This window comes from Anolis carolinensis, unplaced genomic scaffold, assembly GCF_035594765.1.
Source record: "Anolis carolinensis isolate JA03-04 unplaced genomic scaffold, rAnoCar3.1.pri scaffold_7, whole genome shotgun sequence".
Lineage (NCBI taxonomy): Eukaryota > Metazoa > Chordata > Lepidosauria > Squamata > Dactyloidae > Anolis > Anolis carolinensis.
Window position 1 is genome coordinate 8,433,317 of NW_026943818.1, and position 15,005 is coordinate 8,448,321.

General features: G+C 37.7%; 1 protein-coding gene across 4 annotated transcripts in view; it reads left to right on the plus strand.

Moving 5' to 3' along the window:
- garnl3 (GTPase activating Rap/RanGAP domain like 3) overlaps positions 1-15,005 on the plus strand; it is a 99,080-nt gene that overhangs the window by 37,482 nt on the left and 46,593 nt on the right. For all 4 annotated transcript variants that reach the window (XR_010000309.1, XM_062960599.1, XM_062960600.1 and 1 more), the window contains exons 3-7: positions 9,369-9,443; positions 9,595-9,694; positions 12,551-12,669; positions 13,265-13,329; positions 14,822-14,885. Coding sequence is in view for 3 of the 4 variants with exons in the window: in XM_062960599.1 (XP_062816669.1) it covers positions 9,369-9,443; positions 9,595-9,694; positions 12,551-12,669; positions 13,265-13,329; positions 14,822-14,885 (423 nt within the window). In the remaining variant the exon portion in view is untranslated. The remainder of the gene's footprint in view (positions 1-9,368; positions 9,444-9,594; positions 9,695-12,550; positions 12,670-13,264; positions 13,330-14,821; positions 14,886-15,005) is intronic.

The window sequence follows — 15,005 nt, forward strand, 5'->3', positions numbered from 1 at the left end:
TGCCCCCCTTAGGGGCCTACCCAATGAAAAAACGACTCAAACCCCACAGAAAATCCCCTTTAAACTCCCCCCCCCCCCTCCACCGGACTCACCAAACAAGTTACGGCCCATTTCTTTTCCTCCTCTCACAACTGCAAGGCCTGGCTGCTCAACAAAGAATCCCCCCCCCCCCACACACACACACACACATACACAGGGAAGCAGTCAGCCTTTGAAGATCTAAGGCCATTCTGTACTCATCACTCTCTCATCTCAGGACACTAAATAAAGATCAACACACTAAAAACACAGCTATTCCATCCAGGAAACAATCAGGGCCATCTAACACCTCCCACCAAAGGATCCCCCCCCCCCCCCAGGCAGGGAAGCAGTCAGCCTTTGAAGGTACAAGGCCATTCGGTACTCATCACTCTCTCATCTCAGCACAGAAAATAAAGAACAACACTCTGAAAACAAAGGAATTCCATCCAGGAAACAATCAGGGCCAACTAACACATTCCAACAAAGGATCCCCCCCCCCTCAGACAGGGAAGCAGCCAGCCTTTGAAGCTCCAAGGCCATTCTGTGCTCATCACTCTCTCATCTCAGGACAGTACATAAAGAACATCACGCTGAAAACACAGGAATTCCATCCAGGAAACAATCCGGACCACCTAACACCTCCCAGCAAATCATTCCCGCTCTCTCAGAGAGGGAAGCACCCAGGCTTTGAAGGTGCAAGGCCATTCCGTGCTCATCACTCTCTCATCTCACAACAGTAAATAAAGAGCAACACTCTAAAAACACAGGAATTCCATCCAGGAAACAATCAGGAGTCAGACCACCTAACACCTCCCAACAAAGGATTCCCATCACCAAACTCTGGCAAATCCTCTGTTTTCTCAGGGCCACAGACAGTACAAGCACATAAAATATCGCAAACAACACCACTCTGAAAACAAGGGAATTCCATCCAGGAAACAATCAGGAGTCAGACCACCTAACACCTCCCAACAAAGGATTCCCATCACCAAACTCTGGCAAATCCTCTGTTTTCTCAGGGCCACAGACAGTACAAGCACATAAAATATCGCAAACAACACCACTCTGACCTGCTGAACTTGTGGACAGAAAGGCCACAGGTTTGAATTGGGGGAGCAGAGAGAGCACCCACTGTTACCCCAGCTTCTCCCAACCCAGAAGTTCGAAAACATGCAAATCGAAATACATGAATAGGTACTGCTCCGGCGGAAAGGTAACAGCATTCCATGCAGTCATGCCTATGGCCACATGACCTTGGAGGAGTCTACGGACAAAGCCATCTCCTCGACTTACAAATGCAGATGAGCACAAACCCCCAGAGTCAGACACAACTGGACTTAACCTTGACCCTTTACCTTAACTACCACCAATTCCTCAATACTTTATTTCCCATACCACCAGACTTCGCCACAGCAACGTGTGGCCGGGCACGGCTAGTATTATTATATTGTATTATTATTAGTATAATATACTGTATATACTTGAGTATAAGCCTAGTTTTTCAGCCCTTTTTTAGGACTGAAAAAAAAAACCCTCCTTGGCTTATACTCGGGTGAGGGTCCTGGTAGGCTTATATTTAGGTCGGCTTATACTCAAGTATATATGGTATATTTATTATTTTTCTCCATTATTATTGGTATGGTTACATTTATTATTTTACTCTATTAATTATTATTATTACATTTATTATTTTACTCAATTATTGTTGTTACTTTTACATTTATTTTACTCTATTTTTATTATTGTTAATACATTAATTATTTTACTCTATTTATTATTTGTTATTTTACTGCAAGGGCCCCTGGTGGTGGCAAAATGTGTTAAAGCGCTGAGCTGCTGAATTTGCAGACCGAAAGGTCTCAGGTTCAAATCCCAGGAGCGGAATGAGCGCCCGCTGTTAGCCCCAGCTCCTGCCAACCTAGCAGTTCGAAAACATGCAAATGTGAGTAGATAAATAGGTACCACTCCGGCGGGAAGGTAACAGCACTCCATGCAGTCATGCCAGCCACATGACCTTGGAGGTGTCTATGGACAATGCCGGCTCTTCGTCTTAGAAATGGAGATGAGCAACAACCCCCAGAGTCGGTCACGACTGGACTTAACATCAGGGGAAAACCTTTACCTTTTACCTATTTTACTGCATTTATTATTATTATTATTATTATTATTATTATTATTATTATTATTATTATTACATTTATTTTTCACTCTATTATTATTAAAAGGATACATAAGCACATTTACATTGAAGAAGATGAAAATAATGATTTAATCAGAGTTGAACAGTCATATCTTAAATTACAGTTTGATGTTAATTTAAACATTTAACCTACTGATTAGTAATTAATGTAATTTTATTGGTATCTCGGCTAATACTGGAGTCAGTGTTTTCCCAGTTTTTTTGTGGTAAAATTAGGTACCTCGGCTTATATTTGGGTCGGCTTATACTCGAGTATATATGGTATATATAATAGAATAGAATAGAATATATATGCACACACACACAAAACACATACATGCTTTGGGAACTGACGACTTGTTGGAGCTTAAATCTAGAGCTGAATGAAACTGTTTTTACCCAGGTTTGTGATGCTGAGTTGGAGTTGCTGCTTGTTGTTGTTGTTGTTGTTGTTGTTGTCCTCTTCTGATAAAGACTCTTCATTGTTCAATCCTTGTATAGTATTTCCCTACAAACTGGGAATAGCCCTCCCCATTGTATTGGGATGAAGGGTTTGGTTTTGGTTCTGTTACAAACAAAACAATTTGTGAATTGAATTCATATGATTCCCGGACGAGCGTCTTCTCAATCTGCTAACAAGGTTTCGTTGCATTTCTGCAATGTACAGCTTCCGGGACCTTGGCTGGCATTTTTTATTATTATTATTATTTTATTATGACACAGCAAACAAAATAGACATGCTGGATTTCGTATCACAAAATCACAAGTTGAACACTTCTCAAGTGTCTAGGACTGTGTGATGTATTTTCGGATGATGCGCGCAGATCCCAGTAGGGTGGCCTTTTGCAGTTGGCAGATCGTGATTTTGTCAATGTCTATTGTTTCCAAGTGCCGGCTGAGATCTTTTGGCACGGCACCACCGGGACCACCTGCACTGGTTTCTGCCAGAGTCTTTGAAGTTCAATCTTGAGGTCCTGATAGCGGCTGAGTTTTTCCTGTTGTTTTTCGTCAATGCGACTGTCACCTGGGATGGCGACATCAATGATCCAAACCTTTTTCTTTTCCACAACTGTGATGTCTGGTGTGTTGTGTTCCAGAACTTTGTCAGTCTGGATTCGGAAGTCCCACAGTATCTTTGCGTGCTCACTTTCCAATACTTTTGCAGGTTTGTGATCCCACCAGTTCTTTACTGCAAAGAGGTGGTACTTGAGGCATAAGTTCCAATGAGTCATTTGGGCCACATAGTTGTGTCTCTGTTTGTAGTCTGTCTGTGCAATTTTCTTACAGCAGCTGAGGATATGATCTATGGTTTCATCAGTTTCCTTGCACAGTCTGCATTTTGGGTTATCAGCTGATTTTTCGATCTTGGCCTTAATTGCCTTTGTCCTGATGTCTTGCTCCTGGGCTGAAAGGATCAGGCCTTCTGTCTCCTTCTTCAGGGTCCCATTCGTGAGCCAGAGCCAGGTCTTCTCCTTAGGAGCTTTTCCTTCAATTTTGTCAAGGAACTTTCCATGCAGTGTTTTGTTGTGCCAGCTGTCAGCTCTAGTTTGTAGTGCGGCTTTCTTGTACTGTTTTTTTGTCTGCTGTGCTTTGAGGAGTTTCTGATTTTTGACTTCAGTCAAAGCAGGTTTTTCACTTTGCTTTACATATTCTTCCAGGGCATGTTATTATTATTATTCTACTTATTATTATTATTATTATTATTATTATTATTAATGGCTAGCCTAACAAGATCCAATGACTTCACATTAGCAAATTGGGTTTCTTTAACGATGTGATGTTTAGAGCGTTCACGACCATGCAGGCGTTTCCATGCTCTCCGGCTTCCTTTCATTCACATCCATTCAAGTTGTTGTCTTGTAGAAGTTCCATTTCTTGGCTTCTGCGGTTAGAAAAGTCCGGCAATTGCCACCCGCAGAATGACTATATAGTCAACCACAAAACATCCTCGGGCGGTTTAAATTGCACACTTGTACCTCCAACACTATGTCGAGCGCAACAGAAGGAAAAAGCCTCATTGGATTTCCCTGGTGTCGTATTATTGCTCATCTCCTCTGCGCTATAAATAATACCATTTGCCCTGTGAGATGCCGCTGCTGGGGATGCGCTCCTTCTTTTCGTTCTGCCTTATATTTAGAAGAGTGGTTTTCTGCCTTCGTAACCGAGAATGTTCTCCAATTTCAATGAAACTTGGCTCAAGTTTATTAGTGATGCAGGCAAAAAGACCGGTCTTCTTGACCCGGCTTCCTCATGATTGATTTTGTGGAATTTTACTCTCTGGTGGTAATAATAATAATAATAATAATAATAATACATTTTATTTGTTATCCGCTCTCCTTGCAACTTGAAGCAGAATAATAATAATAATAATAATAATAATAATAATAATAATAATAATTTTATTACCCACCTCTCCTTGCAACTTGAAGCAAAGTAATAATAATAATAATACATTTTATTTGTTTCCCACCTCTCCTTGCATTTAGAAGGAAAGTAATAATAATAATAATAATAATAATACATTTTATTTGTTTCCCACCTCTCCTTGCATCTAGAAGGAAAGTAATAATAATAATAATAAGAAGAAGAATACATTTTATTTGTTTCCCACCTCTCCTTGCATCTAGAAGGAAAGTAATAATAATAATAATAATAATAATAATAATAATAATAATAATAATAATAATAATAATACATTTTATTTGTTTCCCACCTCTCCTTGCATCTAGAAGGAAAGTAATAATAATAAGAAGAAGAATACATTTTATTTGTTTCTCACCTCTCCTTGCAGCTTGAAGGAAAGTAATAATAATAATAATAATAATAATAATAATAATAATAATAATTGTATTTATTACCCACCTCTCTTTGCAGCTTGAAGCAAAGCAATAATAATGATAATAATAATAATAATAATAATAATAATAATAATAATAAATTTTATTTGTTTCTCACCTCTCCTTGCAGCTAGAAGGAAAGTAATAATAATAATATAATAAATTGTATTTATTACCCACCTCTCCTTGCAGCTTGAAGCAAAGTGATAATAATAATAGTAATACATTTTATTTGTTTCCCACCACTCCTTGCAACTAGAAGGAAAGCAGTAGTAGTAGTAGTAGTAATAATAATACATTTTATTTGTTTCCCGCTTTTCCTTGCAGCTCAAAGCAAAGTAATAATAATTATTATTATAATGATAATATATTTTATGTGTTTCCCTGCCTCTCCTTGCAGCTCGAAGCAGGGTAATTAATAATAATAATAATAAATTGTATTTATTACCTACCTCTCCTTGCAGCTCGAAGCAAAGTAATAATAATAATAATAATAATAATAATAATAATAATAATGATATATTTTATTTCTTTCCCTGCCTCTCCTTGCAGCTCGAAGCAAAGTAATAATAATAATAATAATAATAATAATATATTTTATTTGTTTCCCTGCCTCTCCTTGCAGCTTGAAGCAAAGTAATAATAATAATAATATATTTTATTTGTTTCCCTGCCACACCTTGCAGCTCAAAGCAAAGTAATAATAATAATAATAATAATAATAATAATAATAATTTATTTGTTTCCCCGCCTCTCCTTGTAGCTCGAAGCAAAATAATAATAATAATAATAATAATAATAATAATAATAGCATCAACATAAATTACATGCAACAAAATTCCTATATCAAAACACAGCACTATAAAATCCATGCCACAAAACATAGGGCACCGGGGTCAGAATGCAGAAAGATACACTTCTTGCATAATAATAATAATAATAATAATAATAATAATAATAATAATAGACTATACCCATGGAAAACAATCATACCTGGCCATGAATGATCGCCTAGGATATGATGAATTGTTGTTGTTGTTGTTGTTATTTATTATCTGCCTCTCCTTTCAGCTCGAGGCTGGGCACAACATAGTCAGATACATCTGCAATATCACATATTAAAACATGCAATCCCTCCCTACCTAATGTGACCTTAAATTATTCTAATGCACTTTATCTATTTACGAATTTGTTACTCATAATGTGCACCTTGCTTATCCACTATTGCAACCTCATTGTTTTTAATCCGATGTTTTAATTGTGTTGTGTTTTTTCGCCTATTGTGTATATTTTATTATTGGTTTTTCTTGTTGTCCTTTGATGTTTCATATTTTATCATTGCTTGTATTTTGATTTTGCTGTAAGCTGCCCCGAGTCCCCTTCGGGGGAGATGGAGGCGGGATATAAATAAACTTATTATTATTATTATTATTATTATTATTATTATTAGAAACATTGGAAAATAAGGACAAGACATTTAGGAATATAATTAAGGCACTGAAGGAAAATGGTATTAAAAGGATTGGGGACCTTATGGACCCCAATGGAGAAATATTAAAGTGGGATAAAATAAAAGATAAATGTGGCCAAGGGAACTGGATAGCATGGTTAGGTCTGTCCAGTAAAGCCCAGGCCATGAAAAGAAGAGAAGCAGGTGAAACCTCCCTGGATAGAATAATTAGAAGGAAATTAGAAATAGATAAAGGAATGACTAGGCTATGGTATGATGAACTAATTACCTTAACTTATAATACGAAAGCAACGCTTACAGAGATCTGGAAACAGGAAAAAAAAACTTTAATGAAAAACTAATCGGGTCTTGGATCGATAATATTCATAAAATTAATCCTATAAGGATCAAAGAAACACAAAGGAAAATAATCTCAAAATGGTATAGAACCCCCCTCCAATTAGCTCATATAACGGGAAATACCTTGAACAAATGTTGGTCCAAATGTGGGGGAATAGGTTCATTCTCCCACATGTGGTGGGACTGTAGAAAAATTCAAATCTTTTATAGTAAAACTAGCTGTGCCCGGCCACGCGTTGCTGTGGCGTTGTCTGGTGGTGTTGGTGAGAAATTGTTGAGGTAGTGGTGGTATCGAATGTCTGTTGTATGGTTGTCTTTATGTTGAGTATGCATTTGGTTGTTTGTGTACTGTGAAAGTGGTGAGGATAGAGGGGGTCTATGTCCCTGTGTAGTATTGTATAGTATTTATACGTTGTCCATGTGTTGGGAATGCTTGGATTGTGTCCTGCTGCATAGTAGAAAGGGTTGGGCTGGATGGCCCTTAGGGGTCTCTCCAAACTCTTGGATTCTATGCTATTATTATTATTATCATCTTCATTATTATCATTATTATGTAGAGGCTGGATCAGGAGTGCTTGGATTGTGTCCTCCTGCATGGTAGAAGGAAGTTGATCTGGATGCTCCTTTGGGGTCACTCCAAACCTTAGGATTGTATGATGTTGTTGTTATTATTATTATTATTAGTAGTAGTAGTAGTATTGAGAGGCTGGGTGGCCATCTGTTGGGAGTGCTTGGATTGTGTCCTGCATGGCAGAATTGGGTTGGACTGGATGAGACTCTACTATATATTTATAATCTTATATTATCTGTTTAGAACTGGATTATCTGAGGCCCCTTCTACACAGCTGTAGTGAATTATCTGGCAGTGTGGAGTCAAGATAATCCAGTTCAAAGCAGATAATATAAGATTCTAAATGGGTTATATAGCTGTTTGGAAGGGCCTTGAGTCTACACTGCCATATAATGCAGTTAAAATCTGATAATCTGTGGAAAAGGCCTAAGTGAGGCCTAACTGTGCCTGTCCCCTGGGCTGAGTAGGTTGCTACAAGACCAAGTGGGTGGAGCTTAGCCCTCAAACTGGCAGCAATTGGATAAAAACAATTATTCCTCTCTCTCTAATTAGGACTTTATTTTTCTTTTTTTTTTGTTGTATCAACCTAGAGCCGTGGATGATGGGTTGTGTTGTCAAATTTCAAGGTTGGGGGGCCTGTAGTTTTGTTGTTTTGTCCGCTGCCCTGATGCCATCACTCTTTTATATATATAGATAAGAAAAGAAATGGAAGAAATAATAGGGAAAGAATTAATATGGGACAAAGCCAGATTTATGTCCCTCACAATAAAGGTAAGGGACGATAACAATAATTGGACCGAGATTCTAAAATATATGACAGCCGCAATACAAGCCACAATAGCCCGAGGATGGAGGGATGAGACAAAATGGGACGTAGAAACTTGGTGGTCTTATATATCAGAATATATAATCAATGATTTCATTAATCAAAGGAAAAGAAAATATACAAATAGTCTAAAAGAACCTGACTGGTTCAGGAAATATTCAGTCCTAATTAACAAAATAGATGGAGACGAAAGATACACCACCTTGAACCAGGCTGTTCCACACAGTTAAAATGATACCATGATAATAAATTGAGGGTTGTTGTATGTCTTTCGGGCTGTGTGGCCATGTTCCAGAAGCATTCTCTCCTGACGTTTCGCCCACATCTATGGCAGGCATCCTCAGGCCTGCCATAGATGTGGGCGAAACGTCAGGAGAGAATGCTTCTGGAACATGGCCACACAGCCCGAAAGACATACAACAACCCTGTGATCCCGGCCATGAAAGCCTTCGACAACACATAATAAATTGAATTGCTGTTCCAGGGGGGAGGGGGAACGGGGGGGGGGGTGTTACATTCCAAAGTAAGTAAGTAAGTAAGTAAGTAAGTAAGTAAGTAAAAGTTTATTTGTATACCGCCCTCTCTCCCGAAAGGGACTCAGGGCGGTTTCCAATATAAAATCTGCATAAAACATTGTACTATAAAACACTGAAAACACTATAAAATGCTATAAGAATTAGAAACAAAAACAAAACATAACAATTGACTAAAACAATCACATAAGCAGAAGGAATATAATCACTCAAATAACATGAATCTGCAAAGAAAGAGGGGGAAAAAAAAGGATCGTTTATAATGTCATTCAAGCATTAGTTACTTTTGGTATTATGTATATTGAAATAAGACATGCATCGCTAAAGTTTTGTTAATTGTTGGAATGTTATAAAATTTAAAAAAAAACCCAAAAGATTAAAAATTATTATTATTATTATTATTATTATTATTATTATTATTATTATTATCCTAAAATCATAATATTAAAGCGAGCTTCATGTCAAGATCTATCTCATGGTCTTCGTTTCAGGCCTTTAAATGGATAGATGTCATCCAAAGCAGCAGATCGAAAAGAGTTTCAAATTGTTAAAGAGTCCGATTTGAACAGTCTCTTTGCTCTCATTTCGCAGCTCATTTCCAGCGATGCCGACGGAGCGATCCAAAGAGCGGGCCGGTTCCGGGTGGAGAATGGCTCCATTGACGAGGTAAGAGGAGAAGGAGGAGAGCTGTTGTTGTTATTGTTGTTGCTTTTGTTGTTGCAAAGGCCGGGTGGCCATCTGTGCTTTGCTACATGGCAGAACAAAGGGGGGTGGTATATATAGACACATACACACTAATCTAGGATTTCTGTTGCAGAATACGGATTATGCACCTGGAACTTGGCACCGGACGGATGTACACTTGGAGAACCCCGAATACCACACTAGGTGGTACTTCAAGTATTTCCTAGGAAAAGGTAGTTAGCCTATTATTATTATTATTATTATTATTATTATTATTATTATTATTTTATTATTATTTTATTATGACACAGGAAACAAGATAGACATGCTGGATTTCGTATCACAAAATCACAAGTCGAACACTTCCCAAGTGTCTAGGACTGTGTGATGTATTTTCGGATGATGGGTGCAGATCCCAGCAGGGTGGCCTTTTGCAGTTGGCAGATCGTAATTTTGTCACCTTTAGACGTCTCAAATGGAGGTCAGCTTTGGTGAATTCTTTTAAGGGAACACACAAGAACCTACCCTGCTTGCTTCGACGTGATGCAAGCGGTAGGCCTCCCCGGTGCTCTCGTTGACCAAGTCGAACTGGTGCCGGTAAGCGACGCAAATGAGGTTGTCGTTCTCCCCCGTGGGGCCGTCCACCAGCGCCATGACCGCTGGGACGTCGGACAAGCAGATCTCCTTGGGAGGAAGAAGAAGAAGAAAAAGGTCCCATTGAAATCTGGGATGCGGGGACCTGCCCCATAAGACTGAATGGTGTTGTACCTGGCCCCAACCACAGGGAGAGCCGGTTGATTAATTATCACATTATTACTATTATTAAATTATATTATTATTAAATTATATTATTACTATTATTACATTATATTATTATTAAATTATTATTAAATGGTATGTTACTATTATTAAATGATATTATATGACGTATAGGAGCCCCGGTGGCAAAGTGCGTTAAAGCACTGAGCTGGAGACCGAAAGGTCCCAGGTTCAAACCCGGGAGCAGCGTGAGCGGCCGCTGTTAGCTCCAGCTTCTGCCAACCTAGCAGTTCGAAAACATGCCAATGTGAGTAGATCATTAGGTACCGCTCCGGCGGGAAGGTAACGGCGCTCCATGCAGTCATGCCAGTGGCCACATGACCTTGGAGGTGTCTACGGACAACGCCGGCTCTTCGGCTTAGAAATGGAGATGAGCACCAACCCCCAAAATCGGACATGACTGGACTTAACGTCAGGGGAAAACCTTTACCTTTACCTATGATGTATATATTCAGTTTTAACACCCTTATTTACTGTATTATTATAAGTGTTTTATTTAACTTACTACATAAGAGTTTGTTAAGTTGTATCAAGCTTTGTTGTTTGGTTCAATTTGGTGATATGGCCTAAGGGCTAATTAATACATTTAATTAATTAATTAATTAAATTATATTATTATGAAATTATATTAAGAATTATTATTATTATTATTGACACAACGACGTTGTATGACACAGCAAACAAGATAGATATGCTGGATTTCGTTTCACAAAACCACAAGTCGAACACTTCCCAAGTGTCTAGGACTGTGTGATGTATTTTCGGATGATGTGTGCAGATCCCAGTAGGGTGGCCTTTTGCAGTTGGCAGATGGTGATTTTGTCAATGTCTATTGTTTCCAAATGCCGGCTGAGATCTTTTGGCACAGCACCCAGTGTGTCCATCACCACCGGGACCACCTGTACTGGTTTCTGCCAGAGTCTTTGCAGTTCAGTCTTGAGGTCCTGATAGCGGCTGAGTTTTTCCTGTTGTTTTTGTCAATGCGACTGTCCCCTGGGATGGCAACATCAATCATCCAAACCTTTTTCTTTTCCACAACTGTGATGTCTGGTGTGTTGTGTTCCAGAACTTTGTCAGTCTGGATTCGGAAGTCCCACAGTATCTTTGCGTGCTCATTTTCCAATACTTTTGCAGGTTTGTGATCCCACCAGTTCTTTACTGCTGGGAGGTGGTACTTGAGGCATAAGTTCCAATGAATCATTTGGGCCACATAGTTGTGCCTCTGTTTGTAGTCTGTCTGTGCGATTTTCTTACAGCAGCTGAGGAGATGATCAATGGTTTCATCAGTTTCCTTGCAGAGTCTGCATTTTGGGTCATCAGCTGATTTTTCGATCTTGGCCTTAATTGCCTTTGTCCTGATGGCTTGCTCCTGGGCTGCATTATTATTATTATTATTATTATTGTTGTTGTTGTTGTTATTTGAAACATAACAAGATGAGTCCACAACAGACACTTTGCTGGCTGTTGTATTGGATCACACGTCGGACACTTCCCAAGTGTGTAGGACTGTGTGATGTATTATTATTATTATTATTAATATTTAAGCATGTGTTTGTGTGCATGGGGAGCAGTATCTTAAAACCACATGTGACACATTCAAGGCCCGTGAGCCGAATCTGGACCACAGTGTCATTTTTGGCGGTCCTCCCAATGTAGATCCTGTATTCTTTGTCCTTTGACTATTATTATTATTATTAGTAATATATTTACTACTACTACTACTACTACTCCACAAGGAGATATTATCATGACAATTGCTGATGGGAGCTGGGATGCAGTCACATTATTTGGAAGGCTGCTGTTGGTTCTGTTTATTCAGGAGAACTGGGTTTGCATTGAGATGCCAGGCTTGCGGATAGGATGCCTGACGTTGACATTTCTTTTCACCTTTCTCAGAGCCACAAGTGCGGTTGGGTTGCCATTCCCACTATCCCCCCGTCTAATAACAATATGTAACACTGTGATTCTTTTTCCTGACTTATCAGTGTCATTATTTCCTCATTGGTGGGAATGTTTTGGCTAGATCTGTTGTCGGGGAAACAGGCAGTGATCTTCATGAGATCAGAAGGGATAGTACGAAACAGAGACAAACCCGGTGTTCCCAGAGACTGAGAGATAAACAAAGGGAACCCAGGTGTGAGAAAGAGTGATGTCGTGGGCCAGAAGGAGTATAGTTAAAAAATTGGAGTCAATGTTCAGTGGGCAGATCAACGTTGGATTTTCATGTGTCAAGTTGCTTGTCTGTTTAGCTCAGTTTTCCCTTTTTCCAGTTCATCAGAACTACGTCGGGACCGACGCAGAAAAGAACCCCTTCTTCCTCTCCGTCGTGCTCTCCGACCAAAACAACCAGCGGGTCCCGCAATACCGTGCGATCCTTTGGAGGAAAACAGTAAGGCAACACCGTTCCCACTCTCGCTCTGCTACGTTTCCATTCTCTCTCATTATTCTGGATCTTATGGCCTTTAAGCTGTGTCAGGAATATGTTTTGAACCTTAAATACATTCTTTAATCCATTTTCAGTGGGACAGTGAGAAAGAAGTAGACACGCAGACTCTGGTAATGGTTTTATAATAACTAATTAGGTCAGTGCAATCAGTGAAAAAAATATTTCAATACTCATTACTGAATTAGGTGGTTTTAGGGGCTGTTTGCAATGAAGGAATCTTGGGGAGATTTGCAAAGCAGGATTTAAATCACATACAGCATGGTTGGGCTATAGATATCTTTGATCAAAATGCATATTGATATGTGCATTTATATTTTTTTACCATGTTTATGTTTGAATGATGCTGTAACCTGCCTCGAGCCATGAGGAGAGGCGAGCAAAAAATGGCCTATTATTATTATTATTATTATTTCTCTGAAGGATGTTTCAAAGTCTGCATCACAGTGAGCGCCATCCATATCACACTTATTAACCTCTTATATATACTTTTTTGGCATTTTGCATAAAGCTGCCTCATGTCTGACAATCTCTCTTATAGGGAACCCAGAAAATATGCCTCCCTTACAGCCCTACAAAGACATTGTCTGTGAAATCTATTTTAAGGTATGGGGTCATTTTATTATTATCATCAATCATATATTATGATTATTATTAGTAATATTATTATTATATTTGACCAGTTTGTGCTGTGGTCTACACCAGCTATTCAGTAGTAGTAGTAGTTGTTATTATTATTAACTTTATTACTATTACCATTATTGTTATTATTATTATTATTATTATTATTATTATTATTATTATTATTATTATATTTGACCAGTTTGTGCTGTGATTTACACCAGCTATTCAGTAGTAGTAGTTATTATTATTAACTATATTACTATTACCATTATTATTATTATTATTATTATTATTATTATTATTATTATTATTATTATATTTGACCAGTTTGTGTTGTAATTTACACCAGCTATTCAGTAGTAGTAGTTGTTGTTATTATTATTAATTATATTACTATTACCATTATTATTATTATTATTATTATTATTATTATATTTGACCAGTTTGTGCTGTGGTCTACACCAGCTGTTCAGTAGTACAGTAGAGTCTCACTTATCCAAGCTAAACGGGCGGGCAGAAGCTTGGATAAGCAAATATGTTGGATAATAAGGAGGGATTAAGGAAAAGCCTATTAAACATCAAATTAGGTTATGATTTTACAAATCAAACACCAAAACATCATGTTATACAACAAATTTGACAGAAAAAGTAGTTCAATACGCAGTAATGTTATGTTGTAATTACTGTATTTACGAATTTAGCACCAAAATATCACGATACAGTAGAGTCTCACTTATCCAACACTCGCTTATCCAACGTTCTGTATTATCCAACGCATTTTTGTAGTCAATGTTTTCAATATATCATGATATTTTGGTGCTAAATTCGTAAATACAGTAATTACTCCATAGCATTACTGTGTATTGAACTACTTTTTCTGTCAAATTTGCTGTATAACATGATGTTTTGGTGCTTAATTTGTCAAATCATAACCTAATTTGATGTTTAATAGGCTTTTCCTTAATCTCTCCTTATTATCCAACATATTCGCTTATCCAACGTTCTGCCGGCCCGTTTACGTTGGATAAGTGAGACTCTACTGTATATTGAAAACATTGACTACAAAAATGACTTGGATAATCCAGAAGCTTGGATAAGCGAGGCTTGGATAAATGAGACTCTACTGTAGTAGTAGTAGTTGTTATTATTATTAACTTTATTATTATTACCATTATTATTATTTATATTATTATTACATTTGACCAGTTTGTGCTGTGATTTACACCAGCTGTTCAGTAGTAGTTGTTGTTGTTATTATTATTAAATTTATTATATACATTTATTTGTAGTATTATTTTTTTCTGACCATTTTGAGCTGAGGTCTACACCAGCTGTTCAATTACTATTATGGCATTATTATTATTATTATTATTATTATTATTATTATTATTATTATTATTATTATTATTATGATGTATAGATAGATACATACATGTTTTCACTTGTATTCTATGCATTTTTCCTTTCCTTTCAGTGCCATGAACCTTGACAAGTTTGAGAAAGGGCCAAGGGAGATCCTTCACCCGGAAATCCAAAAGGTACTTTCCAAAGCTACAAAAATTTATTTACAAAACCCTAAGAATGAGATGGAGGAAATATTAGGGATAAAAAGAAGTCCCTTCACAAAACAATGTAAAATAATTGAACTTTTAAAACCC